Source organism: Zonotrichia albicollis, chromosome 15, assembly GCF_047830755.1.
Source record: "Zonotrichia albicollis isolate bZonAlb1 chromosome 15, bZonAlb1.hap1, whole genome shotgun sequence".
Lineage (NCBI taxonomy): Eukaryota > Metazoa > Chordata > Aves > Passeriformes > Passerellidae > Zonotrichia > Zonotrichia albicollis.
In genome coordinates, this window is record NC_133833.1 from 6862713 (window position 1) to 6889645 (window position 26933).

At 43.5% G+C, this 26933-nt stretch overlaps 2 protein-coding genes across 4 annotated transcripts; both read left to right on the forward strand.

Moving 5' to 3' along the window:
- Positions 1-735: 735 nt before the first annotated feature.
- Positions 736-21751, forward strand: TBC1D9B (TBC1 domain family member 9B). 3 transcript variants are annotated; one of them, XM_005483649.4, is made up of 22 exons: positions 736-960; positions 3226-3336; positions 5121-5239; positions 6217-6445; positions 7086-7344; positions 7993-8200; positions 8324-8536; positions 8693-8854; positions 9409-9559; positions 9914-10128; positions 10868-10985; positions 11701-11986; positions 12641-12770; positions 13954-14052; positions 14744-14812; positions 15587-15827; positions 16110-16175; positions 16324-16395; positions 16810-16860; positions 17921-17968; positions 18419-18525; positions 19304-21751. In XM_005483649.4, the coding sequence occupies exons 1-22, from the start codon at positions 843-845 to the stop codon at positions 19994-19996; spliced, it is 3765 nt and encodes a 1254-aa protein (XP_005483706.2). In that variant the 5' UTR covers positions 736-842; the 3' UTR covers positions 19997-21751. The 3 variants fall into 3 exon arrangements, with proteins under 3 accessions (XP_005483706.2, XP_005483707.2, XP_005483709.2); XM_005483650.4 differs by having other exon boundaries at positions 16828-16860; XM_005483652.4 differs by lacking the exon at positions 16810-16860.
- Positions 21752-23298: 1547 nt separating this feature from the next.
- MRNIP (MRN complex interacting protein) lies at positions 23299-26659 on the forward strand. The gene is made up of 7 exons (XM_005483648.4): positions 23299-23405; positions 23505-23564; positions 23705-23802; positions 24987-25056; positions 25316-25449; positions 25678-25780; positions 26001-26659. Exons 1-7 carry the CDS (start codon positions 23346-23348, stop codon positions 26547-26549), a joined length of 1074 nt encoding a protein of 357 aa, XP_005483705.1. The 5' UTR covers positions 23299-23345; the 3' UTR covers positions 26550-26659.
- The last annotated feature ends 274 nt before the right edge of the window (positions 26660-26933 follow it).

Genomic DNA, 26933 nt, shown 5'->3' on the forward strand with positions numbered 1-26933 from the left:
ATGGCATTCCTGCCTTCCTGGGAGCTGGGCAATAAGCACAGAGGTGGCAGATGTCAGTGTTTTCTGCTGTGGTAACACTCTCAGAGTTTGCCTGGAGGCTCTCTAATGGTTATTGAAACAAGAATAGTGGTTCACTAAATTACTGGGAAGGGGCTCTGCAGCCAAGGGATGAGAGGGAGCTGCATCTCCCCCTGTCCTGTGTCCTGTGAAGATCATCCTTGGGCTGGGCCACAAGCTTTGAGTGGGCTCCAGAGCTGCAAAGCGAGGACAGAAATGAACCAGCTGCCAGGAGGGGGATGCCGGGACCCCACACTGAATTCACGAGGCTGGGATGCTGGAAGGGCATGTTCTTTACAGCAAAAAGGGCAAAGTAATTCCTATCTTAATGTGGGAGATGGAAGCATCGCCAGACTGGGCAGGAGTGCTGGACGGTCTCTGCTGTTTCAGTGCCCGACCACCACCTGGGGTGGATATTTTTCCAATATCCAACCTAAACACCTCCCTCCCCCTTTCCGACACAACTTCAGGCCGTTCAGTTCAGGTCTCTTCAATGCCACAATGTACCACCAGAGGCAGAGGAGCTTTGCAGAGTGCGGCGGCGACCCTCGGCTGCCACCACGGACCGTCCCAGGAGGCGGCTCCGGGCGCCGTCCGGACTCGGGGATCGAACCCGCGGTCTCGGCGCTGCGGAGGCAGTGAGGGGGCCGGGCCGCCAGAGGGCGCGGTGGCGGCGCGCGCGGCGTGGGCCCCGTGACCCGGCCCGGCCGCTCCCCCCGCGCCGCTCCCGCCCCGGCCGGGCCGGCCCAGCCCCGCGGGCCGCTCCGCTCCGCAGCCCCGCCGCGATGTGGCTGGGCCCCGAGGAGGTGCTGCTGGCCGGCGCGCTGTGGGTCACCGAGCGCGCCAACCCCTTCTTCCTGCTCCAGCGCCGGCGGGGACACGGCAAAGGGGGCGGCCTCACGGGTGAGACGCGGCGGGGCCGCGGGGAGGCTCCGGCCCGGAGCGGGGTCCGTGAGCGCGGGGCGGGCGCTGGGAGGCCCCGGCGGGGGGAGAGAGGCGCGGTCCGCCCGTGTCCTCGCTGTGTGTGACCCCGGAGCCCCTCGGGCGCCGTGCCCTCCCGAGGCCCCTGTCCGCCCCCGGCCGGGGCTGTCAGCGGTCAGGCCCGGGGAGCTGCTGTCGGGGAGGACACACAGCTGATGGGATGCCTGGGACCGGCTTCTTCTCTTGTCAAAAATGGCTTCTCAGCCCTGCTCGCGTTGGTTTGAATTATTAAGGTGGTTTATTTGCATATTTTGTATGTCTGTGTGCCTTTTCAAGATGTAGGGGATGACAGTAAGACATGGTTTATAATTAGTAGCAGTGTGGAAGTTGTGCTGTACATGGGCCGGGGGTGAAGCTGTGTGGGTGCAGCCCAGTGGAAAATACCGCTGTGTGTGGGGGCCAGCCTTGTTTGTGACATAAACTGCTAAAATAACACGACTGTCACCAAAGTACGATGTTAACAACAACAGCAAATGCCTTCACTTTTAAAAACCCCATTAATGTGCAGAATGCTTTCAATTATGTCCATTTAAAAGATGTCGATTTCACTTTTGTCAATTACACATAGCAACTGTCGCGTTGGTGCCCTTTTAGACAAACTGGTGCAGCTGATAAACATTATTAGCATATTTCATCTTTTCACAGTGTTCAGAATTATTTTGAACTGTTCTGTTTGATGTCACCTAACTCGTGCAGTTTTGCGTATAGGCTTATACTTGTATTCTGCAATTTTCTAGTTTTTTCCAAAAAGAAACAACTCCTGGTGCTATTTTGGTAACATTTAAACGGATGTGTTCCTGATGGGTTGAAGCTCTGAGCTATGTTTACTTTTTGAGCTAGTGTGGCTCAGTGAGAGTCTTCTTCAGAGCTGCTGCAGGTTAGAAAACCACGTGTTCTTAAGGAGCTGTGCAGCTGCACAGTGACATCCCAGAGTCAGAGTGGGATGTTCAGCTAAGCTGGAAAGGCTTTTGAGTTGCTGTCAGGCTCAAGTTATTAAACATCTCATTACTGGTCTGTGTGTCAATATTTGACACATTCAGTATTGTCACAGGATGGATTCCAAATTAACTTTTAATCCATATCCTGCCTAAAACTACACAAGAAACCCAGAGCCCAAACAGATCCTGCTGTGCTGGTTCCATTCGTGCTTGGTTTAGGTTTGTCACATGGGCTTGCTGTGGGTGATGTTTCACTGCAAGGACAATTGGTGGTATGTTCTTAATTTGTTAATTGCTACATAGATAGCCAGGAGAGATAAGGGAGAGGAAGTGGCATGTTTCTTAATAAGGAATGAGATATGGATGAGTACAGTTCAAACAGGCTTACCCAAACCATGAGAGCTGGGAATTGTAATGACCCCCCACAAAGTCAGAGCCCAAGGAACAACCATGCTCCCTCTCCACGGTCTAATAATAGAAAACTTTTAATCATGAGTGTGTTGCAAAGTTAATTTGCATTAAAGATGCTCATAATGCATTGTCTAGAACAACAAAGCAAATCATCACCTTAGATATCTGTTTTATCTAATTGAAATAAAGACTTCATTGAAGTAAATTGATTTGCTTTACAAAGTCTGGTTCATCAACATTTACTCTGTAAGTGTCTCCTTTCTTATTTAACATCATATAAAAATATTTTGACTTCTGTATTACCAAATTTTGAGTTGCTGACATCTTTGTTTAATCAAAGTACTTCTGGGAACATCCTTGAAACATCCTGTGAGCACCAGTTTTTCTAGAACTACCTGATTCCATTTGGACAAGTTACCTACTTTTGGCATTGGTGATTCTGAAAAAGACAGCATTGAAGACTCTTGTGTCTTTTAGCTTGGTAGGCGTAGAAATTACTATTAGAAGAAAAACTCCACAGAGAAAAACACATTTCACTTTCATTAGAAAACTCTTCTATGAAGGTGGGGGTCTGTAATGAAGCTTGGTAAGCATTTTAATTGCTATCTAAACTTTGTCCATTACCAGTGGGACAGGCTACAGTTGGTTTTTAGGGAATTTACCCAGTGACTGGAGGTAATTTCTGAATTTTCTGAACTGAGTGCCACAGCTCTTCATCTCAACTGTTCACAGGCTGTGAGCATCAGCATTTTCTGCAGTGATCATCCTGTGTTTTTGCTTAACCCAGTTGTTTGTTTTGGTATGACACTGCTGTAGTTTCTGTCTCTTTGTTCCCTAGGTCTCCTTGTGGGAACTCTAGACGTGGTTTTGGATTCCAGTGCCAGAGTTGCCCCGTACCGGATTCTGCACCAGACTCAGGACTCTCAAGTGTACTGGGCAGTGGCCTGTGGTATGTGACTCTTGTTGGGGACTGGATTTGATTTATTTTCATGTCTTTTTGGTTCAGATGACAGGTTATCCCACATAGGAGTATCCTATGACTGCTTAGGACACTTCCAAAAACTTCCGATGGTGTAGTGGAAGATTCCAGAAATGACAAAACTCAGTGTTGTTTAAACTGTAGTTAGGGAACTTTAAGTTCTGCAAAAACTTCTGTTTCTGCAGATGTTAGGAATCTTTTTTCTTCCAAGATGTACCTTGTATTTGCAAGGCTCTAGTGAGATTGTGCAGAGAATAACACATGCTGGTTTTGTTGGGATGATGGGTGTTGTGCTGCTGCTTGCCAGGAGCATGGCACAAGATGGGAACATTGTTCAAGGTACCAGAGGTACTTTGGGGAATTTCTTGGTCCAGTTTATGTTTTTTTCTATTATTTCTGGCCTGGAATAGATGTGTATATAGATCTGTAAGAAGGACTAGAATAGTATTTTTTTAACATAAGGATCCTTGGCCTCTTTTACTTGAGAATTGTAGCTACTCTTTTAGAATATCATAATGCAACCATTTGGTGCCTGTTGGGGAACTTTGATTAAATACTTGCTAAAGAGGAAATATCTCCAGACATATTTGTTAGACCAACTTTGTTTACAATAAGAACCTTCACTTCTCACTTTGTGGTAGAGGCATAAAATCTGATCATTAAGGAATCATTTGCTAGGCCCACAAAGGCTGATGTCTTGTTTTTCCTCTTCCCACCTCCTCCCCAGGCAACCAACACAATATTCTCCCTTGCAGAGCTACTTAAATTCTGCAAAGGAGAGGTTTAGATGTTGCTGTGTTTCACAGAAACTCAGGTTCCCCTTTGAGGAGGGTGGAGACAGAGAATTAAGAAAAGCAGAAAACAAAATGGCAGGTCAGGAACTGAATAGAAGAAAGGAGAATATTTAGTGCAGATCTTTAATTTTATGGTATCTTGATACTCAGTAAGTTATTTTTGTTCAATTTCAGGAGTACTTTAGTTGATATCCTCTGTATCTCAGTTACTTTTAAACAGTGAAGCATGTAGAAGTGGGATGGGCTGGGTAACACCCAAATGGAGTTTGATAAATTATTGTCCTGGAGTAAATATGTTGTCTTCATCCAAAGTATTTTTTTTTAAATCATACCTGGTTCTCATTCTGCTGTCAAAGTAAGAGTACTGGCATTCCTTTGACGTTATAAAATAGATACTCTCTAATTGAAAAATGCAAATATTTTATTTACAGTTCACTGTGTATAAATACTAGTGGGCAGCAATCTGGTCACACGTGCAGCTTCAGCTTTTCAGCACTTTGTTCTTATAACCCTCCTTGCAGGAATCACAAACTTTTACTCCTTCATGGATGTCATTCTAATATAGTTCTTACAAAGATGTCAGTTAGTGAGGCCAGGCTTATTTTAGCAGTTTGGCTGCTGTCACTTGGTAAGAGATGTAGCTCATAAAGCAAAACAGGACACAGACTTTGTTCCACTGCTGTTGTTTCTGAACCTGTGGGGTTTTTTCACAGTCAAAGCATCCTATAACTGATAATTCTGTGCCTTGGAGTATCCTTGGTGTCAATGGGCATATTTTATTAGAAACATAATGTTGGTGTACATAAAATGCCCTTAACATGTACACAGTTGGTGTGTGTGATTTATCCTAGTCACTGGTTACTAATTATTAGTTTCCTGCTGTGAACTTGGAGGAAAAAAGGTCATGTTCTAATTTTTTTTTTCTTTGCTCTTGGCATCATCTTTCTCCCCTTCAATTAGGATCATCTCGTAAAGAGATCACAAAGCATTGGGAATGGCTGGAGAATAACTTACTGCAGACTCTGTCCATCTTTGACAATGAAGAAGATATCACCACCTTTGTCAAGGGCAAGATACATGTAAGTGACATGTTTCCCTGAAGGACTTTGAGAAAGGACAAGGGAGATGGTTGTAAGAATTTTTTATCCTTTTCAGTCATACATAGGTATGAAAGTGTCATGGAATGCATCCAGCATCCAATATCCAGTCACAGTCAGAGCAAATTCTGAACAAATATATTGGAAGGGGAAGAGTTAAGAGCAGTAGATCTCAAGGAACAGCCTGCTTGGGATGTTCCTACTAATCCAGATATAATACCTCTTTAAAATCATTGCCAATTCTGCCTTTGATGGAGGGAGAACGGTTTAATAAGGGTTCATCTAGCAACAAATGGAGGAGAGAGAATTGTAGTTCACAAGAAATGTACTTGCACCTGGGTTGTAATGGAACTGCACCCCAGCTTCCACTGACTTTGGAGTCAGGTGTCTGCTGGTTTTGCAGTTAACACACTTCAGATTCCCAGCCCACAAACCCTCCAGAGCAGAAACTTATAAATACAGTTCTTTATTGAACTGCAGGAAGTTGCATCTTTTTCAGCCCTCCTGTCAGATTCTTCATGTTTTCCATGTGTGTCTGTGCATGAGAGAGATTGTGGTCATTTGTTTTTCCTTCTGGCCAGTCAAGATCTGACAGACTGCAGAGTTCTGCCCTTCCTGACAGATGATCTTCTTCCAGTTGGAGAAGCAGGTGTGCAAGTGAAAAGAGACTTCAGTTCTCCTGCAGGGTGTTCCAGGTGTTCCCAGGCCAGCCATGAGGAACTCAGTCAAACATTAAACATGAGTGCTTGTGGCCCGTGTTCAGGAGTGGATCCCAGACTCCCACAGAACCTGACTGCCCTTTCTGCATGTCTTTGCTGTTTCTGATGTGACAGGGTAAATGCTGTGTCCTGTTCCTTTGTGCCTTCCGGATTGCTGCTGTGACCCTTTGCTTTGTACGTTATTTCTGTCAGCAGGCACCTTCACTTCAGTTTCTCCTCTCTCCTCCCACATCCTTTCAGGGCATTATTGCTGAGGAGAACAAGAATGAGCAGCCCCAGAGCGAAGAGGATCCAGGTAAATTCAAAGAGGCTGAGCTGAAGATGCGGAAGCAGTTTGGGATGCCCGAGGTGGAGAAGTTGGTCAATTACTATTCCTGCAGCTATTGGAAGGGACGTGTCCCCAGGCAGGGCTGGCTGTACCTCACTGTCAACCACCTCTGTTTCTACTCCTTCCTGCTGGGCAAAGAGGGTGAGTTATGAGCCTACAAGTTTGTGTTTCTATCATTTCCCATGATCTTTTTGATGCAGTTGATCTTTTGTGTGAACTCCTTTTTAAGATGACAGGTTTTTTTACCTTTTAGGAATCCTTGAGCTCTGTCTTGCTCAGCACATAAATCAGTTCTTGCTCTCACAGGCACTTCAGTGCTGTTTAGACTGAATGCCTGAGTAATTTTTTAAAACATTTCCCAAGTTGTACATCTGTTTTACTCAAACTGGGTTACATTTTACAAGTTAGACTGGGTTAGAGAACCAAGCAGTATTTTTGCCTTGGTAAGTTTTATCTGGAGCACCTGCCAGGACCTAGTATTTGCAAAGCCCCAACTCCTGAGTCCAAAGCTAATTTGATAGAAAGAAAAATGAAAACTTGAGTAATTGTAGTTAAAAGCATTTATTGGATGGGAGATAGTCCTTTTGGAACTGCATTATTTCTAGTCTAATTAATCCCAAAGGTTATTTTCAAGTATTTTTGAAGAACTCAGTAAAAGTGTGAAGAACTGTCCATGTGTAAGAGGGGAAAAATGAGAGCTTTCAGGCTGCTTGACTTTCATTTCTGTTTGGTTGTTGTTTTGCCTCAATTGTGCTAATAGTATTTTTAATTCTTTTTTCAGTTACACTGGTGATCCAGTGGGTGGATGTAACCCAGCTAGAAAAAAATGCTACACTGCTGTTCCCTGAGTGCATTAAAGTAAGCACAAGGGACAGTGAACTCTATTTTTCCATGTTTCTCAACATCAATGAGACGTTCAAGCTGATGGAGCAGTTGGCCAACATTGCGATGCGGCAGCTGCTGGATAATGAGAGCTTCCTACAGGACAAGTCTCTCCCAAAGCCCAGGAGGCCTCTTAAGAACATCTCTGCATTAAAAAGGTATCATTTTCCCAGCAGTGAGAAAAGAAGACAGGTAGTAGGGAATTGTAAAAATAAATCTGCATTATTTTGTAGCTCCCAGGTGCTGCTGGGTTTTCTTGCTCTAGGGCCTGCATCACTTACTTCAGTCATTAGCCTTCTGCTTGTTCTCTCTTTTTCCCCATCTCAAATTGGACCTGAATTCACACACACCCTCATGTCTTTCTCATGCTTGCCTAGGCACTGTCAGAAGGAATTTTCAACTAGAAACTGCTGAAATTCATATGTAAAAAAAAAAAGGCGAAGGAAGAAAATTACACCAGTGCCTTTATCTGAAGTTAAAGATTTATAAAAAGAAACAGATTTGTATTGTAATAAATCCTCCCACTGGGGACTGTTCTCTACAGTTTCAGAATCTCATGTAATATTTCAGTTTTGCAGATGCACTTGCATATTCTATTTTGTATTGCAGAACATACCTTGTCAGAGAGGCATGTCTGAAGGCTGAAAGAGGAGTCAGAGGAGGGGTGGCATCTCAGTTAGAGAAAGGAATACTAAGAATACACAGCACAGTCTGAAGGTTGTGATTGGAATGAACATTTGACATTAGTATTTGAGTGGGTTTTTCAAGTGAGTAAGAAAAGGATACTACCCTTTACTTTTCCCCAGAGACCTGGATGCTCGAGCCAAAAATGAGTGCTACCGTGCCACTTTCCGTTTGCCCAAGGATGAATGCCTGGATGGACACACAGATTGTACCTTGTGGACACCATTCAACAAGATGCATATTCCTGGCCAGATGTTTGTTTCCAACAATTATATCTGTTTTGCCAGCAGAGCAGAGGAGGCCTGTCATCTCATCATTCCTCTCAGGGAGGTGGGGATTTCTTAGCTGTTTATTATAACAGGCTTCTCTTTTGGGTTTCCTGTCTGTTGTGCTGTGCTTTATGGATAATGGAAAGCATGCCAGATCCAAATGGCCCTTGTCTTTGTGTTCTAGGTGACAATAGTTGAGAAAGCTGATAGTTCCAGCGTGTTGCCCAGCCCTCTGTCCATCAGCACTAAAAGTAAAATGACTTTCTTCTTCGCCAATCTGAAAGACCGGGATTTCTTGGTTCAGAGGATCTCTGACTTCCTGCAGAGAACACCGTCCAAGAAATCCTGCAGCATCGACAGGGAATGGAAGTGGAATGTGCCTGATGCCAGCAGCGAGGTACTAAGGAAATAGCTGGGAGGAGCTTTATCAACTTCTCAGAGCAATGCTCCTTCCAGTGTGTTTGGAGTTCTTGTCACCAGCCACTGCTGTCTCTGTCAGGCCATGAGCAGGGGAGGGAGCATGAGCTCAGACATTTTCTGTTCTCTTGTCCAGGAAGTTCCAGAGCTGCCTTCCAGCAGCCCCCTGGCTGTCAGCCCCACGTCTGGTCTCAGCCATCGACCTGTCAGCTTCTGTGCTGGGCAAGTGCCAACAGCCTCACAGGGACTGCTCAAACTCTTCAGGAGGAATTCTGAGGAGCTCTCTGGACCCAAAGGGGTAAATGATATTTTAATGTAAAGCAATAAAGTATAAATAGTTTGCAGTGGTTTGCTGATTTCCTGGCCTGCTCTAGAATGGAAATGCATTTTATCCCAGCTCAATATCACTGCTATATATGTGTCACAGTGGTAGTGCTGCATAGAAGTAACTTGACTGTCAGCTTACACTGTTTGTGCTGACATACCTGAGATATTTGACCAGAGGCTGAGAGATGAGTGTTACCAGTGGGATGTGAACTCATGGCTGTTAAGAACAACTTTTCTTCAGAGCAAGAAAGCAGGGAACTTGTATCTCTGCTTGCTGGTTAATCATTGTGATCCATGGTTCTGCTTGCATTTATGTGGAGATTTGCATAGTTGTAAAGACTCTAAGCAAGGTCATAACAGGGTAGATAAGTATATATACACTCTTCAGCAGAAAGAAGAGTGGTTTTAAATGTCACAGTGTATTTTTCCTGTGAAGTGCAGGCCTGAGTATACCCAGAAATTATATGTCCTACAAACATAAAAATGCAATAATCTCCTAAAATAGCCATATTTGTTTCTGTGAAGGCAAAGGAGAAGATGAAGGAAGAGTCTTGGAATATTCATTTCTTTGAATATGGGCGAGGGATGTGTATGTACCGCACTGCCAAGACGAGGGAGCTGGTACAGAAAGGAATCCCAGAGAATCTCCGTGGAGAGCTGTGGCTCCTTTTCTCAGGTAGGATGTTGTGCTGACAGCAGGAATAAACTTCCTGCACATCTCAAAGGAAGGGATGTGCAGGAAAGGGTATGAATCTTAGCCCATTTCAGAAAAAATTAATGACAGGTTAATTTCATCTGAATGATACATTGTGGTGGCTTGCTTTATTATCCTAGTTGCTGTTTGGCTTTGTTTCAGTGTTGGGACCTAAACTCTAACATGATTTAACAATGAGTTTGTTGCTATATTTTCACATCTGTTCATAGTTCATGAGTTCATGCAGTGCTTCTTGGCTCCCTTGTCTCTGAAACTGGGAATAAAATCTGTGTTTCAAAGCACCAGAGGTAAAGCAGTATTTGTTTGTCATTTCAGGGGCCTGGAATGAGATGGTGACTCACCCTGGTTACTACGCAGATCTTGTGGAAAAGTCAATGGGAAGGTACAATCTTGCTACAGAGGAAATTGAGAGAGATCTGCACCGCTCTATGCCAGAACATCCTGCCTTCCAAAACGAACTGGGAATTGCTGCCCTCCGGAGAGTCTTAACAGCTTATGCATTCAGAAATCCAACAATTGGGTACTGCCAGGTAGGAAAGAAGTCTTAGACTTGTTAGTCCTACACAGTGACCCATGATTGACTTGGACTTTTTCTGCAGTTTTTTGTTCAGTTTCAAGCTTTTCCTATATACTGTCTGTGTAGTGGTGAGAAAATAGGAAAGAAGTTATGTTGCATCATCTCTTAAATATCCTTTGAACATAGTATTTAAATAAACTTTTCACAGTGCTGTTGGGTGTAATGTTAATCTTTAATAGTTTCCTGACAGAGCTTTCCATAGTTCAGCAAAACATCTTCTAGTTTCATTAAGAGATAAATCAAATAAGTGGTGTTGCACATGGACAGTCTATTGAAAATGTAGCCTTTTGCTGGTTTGTGAAACAACTTGGTGGAAATTCAGGTTAATTTTGTGTATTGCTGTGATGTTACAGGTTCTTGTTATGGTGTTCTGTTAATGGCCAAATTCTTACAAAGATTTTTATGAAGACTTTGACAGTTATTCTTGTTCATGTTGTTTACTGAAAGTGCATGACAAAAGGTCATCAAATTATTTGCTGCCTCATGAACAGAGGAACTGAAAACAGGAAGAAAAATTGGCATAAGGTCATCTATTGACTCAGATGCCAGTAGAAGCTGGAAATAGATGTGACTCTTAGTGACAGCTTGCTGTATTCATGCTTTTAAGTTTAGCTAATCTGTAATAGCAGAGCTTTCCTGAAGACCTCCATGTTTTTCTCCTGTACCTGTGTGTTTGCTGTGCTGGCTCCTAGGCCATGAACATTGTCACCTCAGTGCTGTTGCTGTACTGCAATGAGGAAGAGGCTTTCTGGCTCCTGGTGGCTTTGTGTGAGCGGATGTTGCCAGATTACTACAACACAAGAGTAGTGGGTGAGTCCTTAGCAGATTCCTGCTGCATTGTGGATTTTCAGCTGCACCAGAATCTCCCAGAAACATTTTGTTTTTCAGAATTAATTAAATGTGATGCATTTTGAAGATGATGAAGTACAACTCTGTTCTTTTTAAAGTGGCAGAGGTGTGATGGAGGCATAGGAAGAGACACTACAGGCCTCCAAGGTAGTAGTTCTACCTTATAGTAACAAGGAAGATGAAGTCACCAAAAATTGGTATCAGGAGGGTCATTAGCAGTAAGGAGGAGTAGCTAGAAGAACATTACTTGGTTTTAGTTTTCGCCATCTGAATGACATGTTAAATCTGTGGAACAGGCTCTCAGGGAAGGTTAGTCAAAGCACCACTTCATAGGCTTTTAAAGTTGGTTTGTATAAAGGCTGTTTATCTGGTGTAAATACCATAATATCAGTAATCCTTCACCCCTCCATTCAGGGCAAATGCACAAATGGATGAAAGGTTCTGTGTCGAGAGATTGTGACTGCATGCTCTGCAATGCAGATGTACAAATAATCTCATTGGTTTTATTGAGAACAGGGTAAAAAATTAATGTCTTCAATGTAGTTATGATGTTCAGAGGAAATTTATATGAAAATTGTATGAAATTTAGTGAACACATACTGTTTTGTTTAATAATTGCTTAGCTTGGTACATGACACCACCATTTGGAGTTCTACCATTGTTTTGTTTGTTTCAGGTGCATTGGTGGACCAAGGCATCTTTGAAGAACTTACTCGAGAGTATCTTCCACAGCTGTCAGAAAAGATGCAGGACCTGGGAGTGATCTCCACCATCTCCCTTTCCTGGTTTCTCACTCTCTTCCTCAGTGTGATGCCCTTTGAGAGTGCCGTGGTCATTGTCGACTGTTTTTTCTACGAGGGAATCAAGTTTATCCTGCAGGTGTCATTGGCCATACTTGATGCCAACATGGAGAAGTTACTACAGTGCTGTGATGAAGGTGAAGCCATGACTATTTTGGGCAGGTACCATTCATTGTTCTTATTTAAAACAGAGTAGTAACAGTGGCCTTTTAGTCATCATCTCTTTCTACCTAATAGCAGGTCACAAATAACACTCTAGGATGAAACTTCTGCTCCAGAGAAGTTTGCTGTTGCTTTCTGCAAGAGCTGAAATTAATTGTTGGCTCAGTTATGGAGGAATTCATACTTCTGGAGCTGATTTGCATCATAATGAATTCCTGCATCTCAGTTTGAATTTGAATTCTTAAAGGTTATTTATTTGAAGTTTGCATATTAATTCTGCTTTACTATTTAGAACAGATTCTGGCAGGAATCACCTTCTAGAAACTTAAAACATTATCAAGCAGATATCTCCCAAGTCTAGTAAATGTAAGATTTTCTTGTTTGAAATGAGAATTTCTTCTATGTTCAGCAAGATTTTCAGCATGTGACTAGAAGCCTACTTTTAAAAGAGCAAACACCCCCAAAATAGGGTGAAAATCAACTTAACTGCAAGTACATTGAGGGTAGCATTGCAGATAAGATGGAAAAAAATAAATTCTCCTTCATGTTTAGATTAGAGACAGAAAGAAGTTGGGAGTAATGCATATAGGATATTACTTCTTTTTCTGGACACTAATCCTGGAATCTTGCATCTGTTCTCATTTTTGTCCACAGATATTTGGACAATGTAGTTAACAGACAGAGTGTCTCTCCCCCTATTCCCCACTTGCATGCACTGTTGACCAGTGGAGATGACCCCCCACTTGAAATTGACATCTTTGAACTCATCAAAACTTCATATGAGGTAAAGTTCTGGCTTGGTATTTTGCCCAGGAGATTTCTTCTCTACTAACATCCCATTTTGTGCATTGTGCAGCCAAAATCTGAGCGATATTCATAGACTGAGATGCTTAAGGAATGCAGGCTGAAGCCATTGTTCCACCTGCTAGGTATGAGTAGAACCTTACAGTGTTGGCTGTTGCAGATTACAAAGAGTCTGCCCAACACCAGTGGGACTAAAATGAAGAGTGCAGATAAGGAAGAAGTTATGGACTAGAGATTTCTTCCTGCTTTGTCAAAAATGTCTCCATTATTAATTCCATTTGAGGATTTTCAGTGCTAAGGAGTTAAGGAGGGAAATTCAGGGTAAGAATTGTGAAGTTCTCTGCAGAAACATGGAAGAATCTCAGTTCATGTGCATAGGAATCCTGTTCTGTGAACCACATTATAGTAATAGGAATTGACTCCAGAATGGTGCCAATGCTGTTAAAATATCTCTGCACTGATAGAGGTGTTCCTCACAATTTATACTGAGAACAAGCTCATAAGAAAATTGATTCTGAATGATGGAAAGAACACAGGCAAAAGAATGGATGTTTGGCACTTCTCTGCTATTCTCTGCTAAGTGGGGAATCATTTCCCTCTTTATCTCATTTTTCATCCCATCCCCTTCTGGCTGTTTACAGTCAGGCAGCTGTCATTTCCTGGGTGTTTTGTGTACTTCTTCAAATCTGCCATCTCTGTTTGTTCTTGGTTTCTTTTTATAAAAGAGTGTCGCTGAATTCATATTACTTGTCTGACCTAGTCCATAGAAAAGTTTCTTCACTGTGGTGTTTCTGGCTGAATCTCATGGGGGTCCTAGAGGAAAAAAATGACAGGGCTGGAAGGAATGAGTCTGTCTGTTCTCTTATCTCTGCCACAGTACAGGGCCTGTATTTCTGTCAGTCCTGACAAATCCTTCTTCAGCTTTTCTGTAGAGACCTCTGATGTTGGATTTCTCATGAACTCTGAATTACTCCTCTTGCAGGACAGGAGTGAATAGGGAATAGAGCTCAAGTTTTTTCTCATCTTGCTGCTTGTAAAAGGCTTCTAGTGGGTGTAGGTCATCTCTGAGGGGATAGTGCACTTGTTAAAGAGCGTGTAATTGAAGATTGGTTCTTCTCTCTTCAGGAGATGATGTTGACCTGGATCTTCTTCCTTTCTTGTAGAAATTTGGCAATCTGAAGGCAGATGACATTGAACAAATGCGTTTCAAGCAAAGGCTGAAAGTGATCCAGTCTCTGGAGGATACAGCCAAGAAGAGTGTGGTATGTGACTCCCAGACTGAATGAGCTACCAAATGCCAACTTCTTAGAAAGTGTTTTGCTGTGAGCATTGAGAAACTTTGTGCTGTAGCAGACCAAGTTTTAAGTGACTGAAAGAATGATTGAATGAGATGTTTCACATGGAGGGAGATAAAAAAAAAACACCTGTAGGCTATGACATAACCTCCCATGCCTAGTTCTGTCTGTTTTACTGCTTGCCTGGAATCTTTGAGAAAAGCTGGCAAGCAGATAATTATTTTACTGCCATTTAGAGAGTCCATTAGGGAATTTTGCTGAAGGGTTCATGGCCAAAGGGGAGTGTCCATATTTATTGCCATTATCTCCCATGTCCTAGGTGGAGAAACTCATCAGGGTGTTTATTTCACTGTTGCTCATAATGCATCCAAGTCAAACATCTGAAGAATAAAAACAAGAGGGAGAGGTGACACAATCTGCTCAGCCAGGTCTGCACAAACAGGAAATAAGCACAGTAAACTACTGAAAATATCAGCAAAATGCCTTCCTGATTGGTTTCCAGGGGTATTAGAATGGTGATGTTTTTCTTCCCATTCTGTGTGATATCTCCTTGCGCTAGTTTTCTTCTCTTCTATGTTGCACATATTTTTCAGTGAGTTGTATTCGATTTTTCTACTTTTGAAATAAATTGTTCACTCTGTTTTATCTGTAACTACAGGTCCGAGCTGTGTCTGGTGACATTGGTTTCACTATGGAAGAGCTAGAAGAGCTGTATGTAGTGTTCAAGGTAAGAAGCCTTCCTTGAGGGTGAGGAAGAAATGTTGTCACACACAGTACAAATAGCAAAGTAAGTTGAAAGGCAAGCAATGACTTTGCTTGAATTCTTAATGTGACGTACCAGAAACTGGTGTGGCATTCTGTTACACATGATGCCAGTAGGACTGGCCCTGTTACTATCTGATTAATTATTTTTAATCTTTTTTCTCCCAAAGGTGGCCCAACCACATTCACAGTATTTGAATGATACTCAGAAAGAAACTGTAGAGTCAATGGAAGAGAATGTAACAAAGCCTTGAGAATGGGGAGCTAGGGTTGACTGTACCTCAAGTTTTAATCTCAAATTTCCCATTGACCTCATCTGTAATTGTGACAAGATTACTTAAGGGCTTTGCCTTTATTTGTCAGCATACATATTTTTAAAAGAATGGTATTACCCAACTGCACTTGCCAAAGTTGGTTGTGCTCTGTTGGAGGCTCAGAAAGAGAGGCTTAGTTCTAAACCCTGCATGTTCCCTTTGCAATAAAGCCTGAGTTATATTTTGTTAAAACCTGAAATCATGTTTTGTACTTTTCACTTCAAGTAATTCCTTGTTTTTCATGAAATCTGTGTCTCTTCCTTCATTTCATATTATTTTGTAGTGAAGTAACACTCAGAATCACAAGGCAGATAATGTTTCCTGAAATGTCTCTTGTTTGCTTCCTCAATACTGTTGTTGAGCTGTGACAGCCTCCACTCGTGTGGAGCAGCATCATGTGCCCTGTTAATCCTTTCCCTCCAAAGGCCAAGTACCTGATGAGCTGTTACTGGGGGAACAACCGTGCGGCCGCTGCGCGCCGGGACCAGAGCCTGCCCTACCTGGAGCAGTATCGCATAGACATGGAGCAGTTCAAGGAGCTCTTCAGCAGCCTCACCCCCTGGGCCTGTGGGGCACACACCCCTGTGCTGGCAGGGCGCCTCTTCCGCCTCCTGGATGAGAACAGGGATTCTCTCATCAACTTCAAGGAGTTCGTCACAGGAATGAGTAAGTGGTGTTTTTGGAGAAAATGGAAAGCTGCAAAAAATGTGTCTGTCCTTTTCCAAGAAGAGAACTGAAAGGAGATAGTGGTGTGCTGACTGCCATGAGGAGGGAGGGAAGCCTCAAGCTGGACAAAATACATCTTTTGGTATGGATTTCACTATTGATTCTGCACAGGACTTTGAGCAGTCATTGTATGGGAATTCATTCTGATTTGAACCTGTAAGCAGAGGGTGATTCTTTATCATTAAAGTGCTATTTTTCTTAACCTTTTTTTTTTCTTTCCAGGTGGGATGTACCATGGTGACCTCACTGAAAAACTCAAAGTACTCTACAAACTGCACCTGCCTCCTGGTGAGTGATTGCTTCTGTGTACTGCTGCTATTGAACACAGGCTGCTCTGACATCACTTGACATGGGGTACCTCAGGAGTTTTGCTAATGAAGTGGGTCATACTGCTGTTCAATTAGAGATTTTAACATTTGTTTCTCTGTGAATACAGCTCTGAATCCAGAGGAGACAGAGTCTGCTTTGGAGGCCACAAGTTATTTCACAGAAGATGTGACAACAGAAGGTAATGCAACACTGCTGCCCTTACCTCTCAGTTAGGCAGGAGTTGCAGCATAGATCCATGTACTGTGAACAGTGGTTGTTGTGTAAGGCATGGTCTCGTGCTGGCATGTGTTAGGACTGCCAGTGTGTTTGAGTTCACTGTCTTTGTTGCATGATGGGGAAGAAGTTTGGAGCTAAAACTCCTCGGTGTCCATTCCATGCAGGATACAGCATGCTCTGAAGGATGGGCACAGACTGCTGAGGAGGAGCAGTGTGCTTTTACCAGCCCGTCTCCCATCATGATTTAGGTTTTTCATACAGGTCTCATTGTCTCTCTTCTTGTTTTTGTTTCCTTCTCTGTGTCTGTCTATGTCTGACATTTTCTTCTGTTTTATCTGGAATATTGTCCCCTCAACCCTTTTTTCTGCTGCTCAAGTATCTCCTTTTGTCTCAGAGCTGGATATCTGCCTGCACTGTGAGTCTCAAGGTCAGTCCATGGATTATGTGCATGCATTGAGCATGGCTGTGGTGCTGATACCACCTGCCAGCCCAGTGTGCTGATGTAAATACTCTGAAATTATTGCTGCTCCTTGCTCATGACACTCTCACTATTGATAAAGTGCTATAAGTAATTAAATATCTTTCAATATAATCTGCCTATTGAGTTTCAGCCTTGGTCAAGATAGGTTTTGTCTGGCTTCTCTCAGTGGAATTCATCTCATCCTAGACAGTGGTGGTCAAAAAGATGCTCAGAACAGAGTGGGGAGTGCTGGGCTTGCTGGCCTGGGGAGGTGAATCCTGTGCCTTCCAGTTTAAAGGAATAAGGATGCATGCCACTGAATTGCTGAACTGTTGGTAGACTAGTTGACTGCATTTCTTAAAATACAACATTAGGAATTGTCAGATAGGAGATCAAAGTATGTCAATCATGCTAAACATTTACCAAAATACAACGATGCCCAAAAAAATCTGAGTAAGTACAAGAGGTAATTGTGCAGTTTGGTGCCAGGTGGCTGATTTAACAATCTGAGTTGAACCAAGACTTCCTATTTTCTCTAGTGACAATATAGGGAATCAGAAGTGCAGTTCATGAAGTTAGACTGCAAATTGCTCCCAAAATGTCAGTCCAGGCAGTGAATAATGAGGAGTGTAGGCATTAGTCACATATGTGCTCTGTAGTGGTTTGGGTTTTTTCCATTCATTATCTTGCTTTGGATGACTGAACATCCATGTCTTTAAGCCATCACACTGCTTTTCTATCTTCTTTATCTGTGTTTTCACATTTTCTTTTAAGACCTCTGCCCTCTATCTCAGCAGATAAACCCACTTTTTGAGTGTGGCTCTTTATTCAGCTCATCCCATCAGCCTCGTGCTTCCATTCTGTTCTGTTCAATCCTCTAACCATGATCATGGGAATGTGAGCTCTAACTTCTATTAAATGTACTCTTGTGTAATTTGAATTTGTGTATTGGGTTGTCTTAAATTCTTTTTGTGTTGTATTACTAAAAGTCATCTAATAATTATTTTATAATTCCATAATTCTTTAGAAACCCAAGAAGATAAAGGAAGAAGAAATGAGAATGGCCCAGAAAAAGGTAATTTCATCATCAATACACCACATTCTAATCTCATCTCTCTCATATTATGACTTGTTCATTGTCTCATGCTGATCAAGGAGACCTTGCAAAGTGTCCCTTGTGGACTGAGGTAAAGCAGAAGGTGAGCTGGGAAATCAGCATCCCTTTATGCTTTAATGCTCCAACTCTTTTACATACCAAGATCACAGCATTTGTAAATCATGTTGGGGAAACTGTCACCTCACAGAGTTTGTCTGTGAAAAGTCAGGCTGATGCAGCACTGTTAAATTTTTTGCTCTGCTGAGCTGCATCAGATAAACCAGCAGAAAACAATGCAGCCTTCCTGGTAGATGCTTTCCTGGGCTGTCAATAACACCTTCTTCAAGCCTGATTTTTGTTGTCTCAGCATTCACTTTTTAAGTCTGAAACCATAAACCACCTGACTAGTGGCTTGTTCTTGCCTTGCAGAGGAGAAAGGTACCAGTCCACAAGACTACAGATACTATCTAAGAATGTGGGCCAAGGAAAAAGAGAACAAGAAAGAAACCATTAAAGATCTCCCCAAAATGAGCCAGGTAAGAAAGGAGTAGGAAGGTTTCCAGTTGGATCATTGGCAGCTTAGTAGAATTCTGCAGTATGTGCAGCCATTGTGCCAGTATGTTCAGTCCTTGCCCACAGCATTCCCTGCTGTTTTGGTCTGGTGAACTTTAGGACCTCTGATTCCTCAGATTTCTGTTGAATTCTGCAGTGGATATGGACAAACTGCTTTGTATCAACCAATCAAATGTAATGGATTCACACAGCCTCACAGACCAGTTTTTCCTATAAGAACTGCACTCAGTTTTCCCCCCAGAGCAGGATGTTTCAAATATGCCATCAGTCACAGAAACTTGGTCAGCTTTTTTGGTTTTGCACTGCTTCAAGTTACATCTGCTTGGTGGGGAGTGAAGAATGTGGTTACAGAAGAGAGAGTCAGATGACTGGTGTGATCTTTTCTGTCTCTGATTTCCTTGATGGGTGCTACTTAAACCAGTTCAGAAATGCTTAGAAGCTGACCACAGAAGGATAGAGGTAACAATTCAGGTTTTCTTAACATTAGTGAATATGTGACTATTCTGTTCATCTGTCAGTAGAAAACCCACCACTATTAAATTTCTAGCTGTGTCTCAATTTATCCACAACAGAGGGGGGAGTTTGTCCGTGTCAGACTGTTCTGAATCAGTGCAGCAAGCTGCCACTTGGTGGGGAGGCAAATAAGCAGTGAGTCATTTGAGATGGTGCCTGTTGCTACATCCACCACTGACAACTTTTTTCAGCCTGATAACATGATTATTTGGTCTTTGTCTTTTATAGGAGCAGTTCATAGAGTTATGCAAGACCCTTTACAACATGTTCAGTGAGGACCCTGTGGAGCAGGAGCTGTACCATGCCATCGCCACTGTGGCCAGTCTGCTGCTGAGGATTGGGGAAGTCGGAAAAAAATTCTCCAACAGGCCCACAAGGAAGTCTGAGGACTGCAAAGCAAACAGTGGCCAAGATCCTGTAAGTGAAGAGGAGTCACCAACATCTGAACAGAGTCAGAATTCAGCAGTGGAGCAGCAGCCCCAAGCTGACCATGAGGACAAAGCCAGCGTTGATGCTCAGCCTGAAAAAACCCAGCAGGAAAACCAAACTCTAGGAGATGGGTCAGGGGAAGGACAAGGCTCTCCTTTACAGCTGCTATCAGATGATGAAACCAAAGATGATATGTCCATGTCTTCCTACTCCATGGTCAGCACGGGCTCCCTGCAGTGCGAAGACATCGCAGACGACACAGTACTGGTGGGCTGTGAGGGCAGCAGTGCAGCTGCCAGGTATGGCAGCACCATTGACACTGACTGGTCCATCTCCTTCGAGCAGATCTTGGCCTCCATGCTGACAGAAACAGCCCTTGTTAACTACTTTGAGAAAAAAGTCAACATTCTTCAAAAGATCAAGGATCAGAAGAAGGTAGAGAGGCAGTTCAGTTCATCCAGTGACTATGAACTTTCCTCTGCGTCAGGGTGAACTCAAGAAATCAGGAGTTGTCTTTGGGAGATAAAACAGGAAGATAGTGTGGCAGATGGCAGGATGGTTTGGTATTTTCTGTTTGGGTTTTTTTTTTGTTTATTCAGAGACCAGTAACTACACAATTACAATAGAATCCAGTTGATAAGGGGCTCCTGACAGTGACTGTGTAGGTGTTTCTTTGGCTACTCTGGCTGAGAGAATTAGATTTACATTTTTGAGAGCCATTAGAACCTAATAGCCCCTGACATATAGAATTACCACCATAAATTATGCATGTCTGCCTTTTGCTATCTTTTATTTCAATGAAGTTTTATTTCAGACAGTAACTGCTCCTTGCCTGCCCTTGTTTGCTGTAGGTTCCTGGGTAACTTGCACAGCAGATGCAGCCTGGCTTGAAACCATGCTCACCTCTGGCTGCCAGTCCGAGAGCTAATGCAGTGTAGTCAAGTGCTGTAGGACTCTGACCTATAAATAATCCTGTACGTTCTTGTAAGCTGTTCTGTGACTCAGCAGCTGTAAAGCAAATGTGCCCCACTGCTCCCAGCACCCTGAGATCTAAACACAGACATTGCTCAGACCTGCAGGTTTCTTTGACATGTGATTTGGCATTTGCATAGTGTACGATCACTTACTTTCTCCTTCAGAATTCAGGAATTTTCAGGCAAACCTGGTTTTCTAGCATTTGCTGTTTTGTTTCTTTGAAAGCTATTGTTTTTAGTTTGTCTGGGAAGCCACAAGCTCCTTGACTTCAGTGCAGAAGTGATACTGAGTCAATCAGTGGGCCCATGATGGTTATAATGAGGGAATAAGTTCCTAAAATAGAAGTCAGTGAATCAGCCTCAGCTTTCCAGGGGAGTGGCACACTGGTCTGCTGGACTTTCCCTGGTGATACATTGGCTATTTAGTGCTGATTCCCTGTTTTTCCTAGCTAGAGATGGGTCCCCTAAGGAGGATCTCCTAGGAGGAGGACCTTAGGGGCCCTTTAGGAGGACCCCTAAGAATTATCTGGTCAGTCAGCCCTCAGAAATGCTTGGGGCAGAAGTTGTGCAGGAGCACTGCACCCACTGCTGCTCAGTGTCCTTTCTTGAGAGTTTAACAATGACTCTTAGAAACTACGGCACATCCAAGGGCATTTGACCTAAAGGGGAAGAATTCAGAGCAGCGTGGCTCTGCCAGCAGCCCCTTATGGGAATACCAGAGCTCATTCCAGTTAAGAGACACAGTAACTGGGAGACTCAGTGAGTGCTCTTTGAAATTAAACCCAGAGGAAACTATGAGTAGCCCTTCTGGTAGCAGGGTGTGTTCTCCACAGGAGGAGAAGTAATGCTGTTACTGCAGATAAACTCATCTCAGCAGGGAGGCAGTGGCCTTGCCAGGGGCAGGACCAGACACTTGCTGCTCTGCCAGAGCAGACCTTGCACTGAAGGCAAGGTGTGATCCAGCTTTTGGCTGGCACTTGGGATCTAAAGGTAGGAAGGACACATGTGGATGTTCCCATTTGACACTACTTGGTGTGCTACTCAGTGTTAATTCATCCTCATGACATTTTTGGTCTGTATTCACAGCTGGTACATACTTCTTATTTCTCTGCCTCCTCTGTCCTGTATCACTGGAGAGCAGCCATTAGTAAAACTGCTTTTACTAATTATTCAGTAATTTATTGTAATTTTTTTAAGTACAAATAATACATGTGATTTTACACTGTCTGTCTTACCCGTCATGTATTCAATAAATGAATCAGAATCCTATAGACTATTTGGCTATCTTTTATTTCTCTCTGAGCTTGTGGAATATTGCTGGTTCTGTACCCAGTTATCAGAAAGAATGTGTCACCAAAACTGTGTCACCAAAACCTCCAACATTTTTAGTGTTAGAGAATCAAGGCACTACATTATTCTGTCCAAGGTGTGCAACAGAAATCATTTCAGCCACGCATAGCCTGGCTGTGCAGAGGAAATTGTTCCATGACACATGGCTCTTATACTTACAGAATTTAAACCCATTGAAATTCATTTGTTCAATGTTCATTGATCCCAACTTATCAGTTCTTAGTATTTGGTTTCTTTTGGTTATGTATTTCTTCACCTCTGATGTTAATGTGGCCCTGGTTCCTTGGTTCTCTTTTCTGGACCAGGTGTCGCTGACCATGCCAGGGGTGATGTTTGGAGTTGATGGTCGTTAATTGTTATCTTTTGTGTATCTTATGTGCTATTCCCAGTCTGCTGAGATGTTAAGCTCATCACGCCTTGAGTGATGAAACAATCCTTTGAAAAAAAACATAAAATTTCTTTCCGTGGGACAAAGGCAAAGGAAACCCCTGACTAAAGTTAAATTTAAAAATTTAACTTGGTATATTTTCCAACAAGTGGACTAGGTGTGACTGCACTATGACTTTTCTTCCCTTCCTTTTTTCTTTCATTTTTTCTTCTTTTAAATTTATTGTTATTCATATTGTATTTTTTCTCTTTTCTCCTTTCCCTTTTTCTCCCCTTTACTTTTTTCCTGGTTTATTCCTTTATTTTCTTTCCCCCTTTCCCACCTTTCTTTCCCCTCTTTCCCCCTTTCTTTTTCCTTTTTTTCCCTATTCTTTTTTCCCCTTTTCCTTATTACTCTGTAGATTGACTTTTTACATAATGCAAACTGTTAAAAACGGGAATCACACTCCCGGTACTAAAAGTGATTTCAGCATTTATTACATTCAGGGCTAAAGCACGGGGACCCGCGGGCCGAGCAGGAGCGTTCCCATCGAGGATGCTGCAGCGCCGGCGCTGGGGCTGCTCAGCAGGGATGGCTCCGATGGTCCAGGTGGAGCGGCACAAATTCACTGGGTCAGATGCCCTCTTTTTATCCTGTTTTTTGTCCCTTTGGCTTGGTTTCTGTTTGCATCCTTCATGTGCATGAAGATTAAAGGCGCTTGATTGGCTCGTTACAGTTCTGTCCAGGCTGGCTGGTTTCGCTCGGAGTCGCTGCACTTTACTGAGGTGTAACACGGTACATTGAGTCCCCTATTTCTTATAACGACCCTTTTTTACAATATAACAACCAAACTAACAATGCTTAACAATTATCAAATATTTTACAACAGCTCCTAACCTATTTTTGACACAGACCAACACATCTCCAGGTCGGTGCAAACCTGGCCGGTGCCGATGCGGCTGCAGACACGAAGGTCACGCACGGCCAGCCGGTCCCTGCAAAACGGGGTCTGGTCCTGTGAAGGGCACTCGGCCGGTGACCTGATGTGTTTGGTTTGTGAGAGGGGAGAGCCCGTCACGGTGTCGGTGTCGCTGCCCGGTGCCGCCGCTGAGGGGCGCTGGCGGCTCGCTGTGGGAGTCACGTGACCGCAATGGCGCAGCGGTTCTGGGTTCTGAGGTGTTGCTGCTGCCGCCGCTTCCAGGGGCAGCAGGTGGGGACGGGACGGGACGGGACGGGACGGGATGGGAGGGACGGGGCGGAACGGGGGCAGTGGGTCCCGGCCCTGACCGACCTCTCTGTTCCCTCCCAGACCAAGCGCAGCGGGCGGTGGAGCTGCAGCGTGTGCGGCCAGCGGCAGGCCGTGCAGAAGGTGAGGGCAGCCCTGCACCCTCAGCCGGGTGTGCTGGCCCTCGGTGACACCTGGCCCTCGGTGACACCTGGCTGTCGCCTCAGCCCGTGCTGTGCCCCTCTGGCTGCTGCCTCAGCCTTGTCCTCGTTCATTCTGTGCAGGTTTATGGGCAGGGCTCGGGCCTGGAGTGCAGGCGCCACGTCCAGAAGCTGAACTTGCTGCAGGGTGAAGCAGAGGAGGCGCTTGGTTGGACGTCTTGGTACGGTGTTGAACCTTTACCTGCTCATTGCTTTTGATGTGCTGCAGCTGATGTGCACCTTCACACACCCAGTGCCTGCTGGTCAACCCGAGCATGTTACAGCCAGGTTTTCTGGCCTGTGGAGAAGCCTTGACCCTGCTGGTTTTGGCTTCATCTCATAGAACAAGCTCTTTGTTTGAGGTTTAGTGTCCCAGCATGTTTCTTTAGATAAGGATTTCTCTCAGATAACTATAGGTGATCAATAGCATGTGTTGGTCAGGCCTTTACTCATTAATATGTACACAAAAGGGTTTGGGTTTTTTTTTTTTTATTTTTCTTAATTTGATCTTTCTCATGTACTGTTTGATGAGCTGACTGTGGAGATGTCCCTTTTACACATTACATCCTCAAAAAACCTCCATTTGAAGAAGTTGCTGCCTAACTGTTGGCATTTAGGGAGTTCACAATGTGAATCTATTGAGTAATCACTGCTGCTGTGATAAGAGATTTGTTCAGAGCAAACACTTCTGTGTAATTCCTGCTGGGCTGGAAAATCTGAGTAGCACCTTCCTGTTTATTTCATTTCTGAATCTGTTTATAAATCATGTAATCTTGAAATGGTCTTGAACTCGTCCAGCCTCCTTTTTACTCAGTTATTTTCAGAGATCAGTCAAGGGTAGTTATATAACTTGGTTGTGACTACACAGTGCTTCACAGTTAGGCTTGGGTAAGAAAACTCATTGTTCACTTTATCAAAAAGTGTTGCTATTTTTATTCTCAAAGAATTGTGAAATTCAAAACATTATGAAACAACTTCCCTTTTCCTTGTTTTCATGGGATAAAATGAGTGAGTTTAAACTGTTGTAGCAAACAAACACTGTTATATCCCTCGTTATGATCAATTAAAATTTATCATTTTGTAATTAGTGGCTTTAGATCAAACTTGCGATTTTGTATAGCAACAAGGAGGGCTCTAACTAGAGCCTGTAACTAGATTTAATCAAGTATTTGTGCAATGTATTTTGTAAATCATTCATTTAGCGTAAGTTTTTCCACAGATCCTGTTTTTTCTGATATGTTTTCTATGCAGTGCTCCTATCCATGCTTTCTATTCAATTCCTTGTGCTATGACTGGATGCTTTGAAGGCTGTAAATCAACAGACAGGAGTGTGTTCTAGAAATTGTAGTTTAAACCTCTATTTTAGGTGTGTAGAAGACTCTGTAAATGACAGCAAAAATAGAGCAGCACAGCATGAGGACAGTTCAGTCCAGCAGGTAAGATCCCTGCAAAGCTGAGGTAAATACAAACCCATTCTGTCCTGGGTGAATCCTCCTGAAAACAGTGACCCCTTTATGTGGTTCAGACAGCTGAAATGGTGTATCAAATCAGATAAATTATTTGATAAATCCTGGGAATGATACAGGAGTGCCATCCTAAACTGATTGATGATTTGAGGCATTCAGCACATGTGTAACAATACGAAAAATAAGAACCCCATGTTTTGCTGGATTTAGTAACTCTCCAGTGTTGTAGGAGGGAAGGACGGAAGGCAGTCGCTGGAGTAAATATCTGGACCAGGAGAGTGAGGATCAGGAAGATGAGGAGGAGGCAGCTCTGGAAAGGCAACAGTTCTGTTCCCAGAGAAAGAACACTGTGGGAGAGCAAAGGTACAGAGAGAACTTGGTTTTGCAATTCCTGCCCCCGAATGGTGACACTTGATTTGGAGGTGTGGGAAGGAGCTCAACTCTGAGCTTGGATGCAGGTTGCAGTGGGGCAACCTAAGCTGAGGGATTTGGTATTTGGGGACAAAGAGCCATCCATTTTATAAACCTCTCCTGTGAAAAGAATCACAGTGGATCTAATCTGTCCTCTTTGGGAATGGTTCTCTTGGCCAGGAGACACCCGAAGCGCTTCCTCTCCAGCGATGTTCCGGAGCAGGCAGAAGAAAGTGGAGTTTCTCAGCTTACCTATCATGCCAAAAAAGTTAAAACTACTGAGGTATTTTAGCTATAGAAGATGCTCCTGACCTCTTTTGTATCATCATGATTTTGAATTTTTTGAGTCTTTCTCTGTTCTTCTCCAAGCAAGCCAATGAATGACTGGGGAGAAAAACAATGTGTTGGGGGTTTCTCTCTGAAAGGTTTTATTTAGGCAAAGCTAATGCCACCGTTAATGCTTCTATGCTGCATTTATAACCAAGTTCTCTCCTTTCTTACAGTGCAAGAAATGCTTTGTAGCAGTGCCTGATGGAGATGCTGGTTCTGGAGGCAGTGTGGTTCCTGCTGTCTGTGAGACTGTAGTGCCTGAGGAGAATACACAGCCCCCAACTGCTTGTACCAAACCGTCCAAGTGGGGAAAATATCTCTCATCATCTGACAACTCTAGTGAAAATGCTGCTGCAGTGACCATGGCACTGCAGGAGGGCAGTGGAGGTGTGGAGCTGGACAGCACAGCTGCTGCTGGGGCCTGGAGGTGCTCAGAACAGGCTGGAAGAACTCTGCCTCAGGGTACAGGTTTTAAATTTAAAAAGTCTGTTTCTAGCACTGAGGATCTGGCCTCAACGCTGCCCAGCAGCAGGTGCTCAGTTGAGGATGTGCTCAGAGAGCCTCACAACCAGGTGTTAAGGGTGGGATCTGCTGCAGAGAACACTGCAGGAAGGTGCTGCTTGGCTGCCACAGGGAGGCCAAACACCCTTGTGAAATCTAACAGCAGCATTTCTTGTGAGCAACTCTTCTGTACAGGTGAGGAGTTTGATGATGATCTCTGAAGTTCAGGCATCTTTGGCATGTCTTTCTTGGTTCTACTGTATTTGAGGTGTTATTTACTGAGACAGTTTTGAACTAAAGGTGGTTTTACTCAAAGCCATAGAGAACTGCACTATTAAAGTTGTTTACTTGCTTGATGGTTGTTTGGGGGGGGGAAGGGAAGGAGGGAGAAGAGACTGTTGCTCTCAGGTTACAGGGTTGTCTAGCAACCTCAGCAGCTAGAAATAGGAATGGAATTAGGTCAGCTTGGGGAAAGAAAGCTCCCAGGCTTTAAGGATTCCTGGCCTGTACAATTAAATTCTGTGATTAACTCCTCCTTACAAACTACAGCTCTTTTTCCCCGAACTACAGCTCTGTTGAAATCTCCCATAGTAACCCTTTCCTCC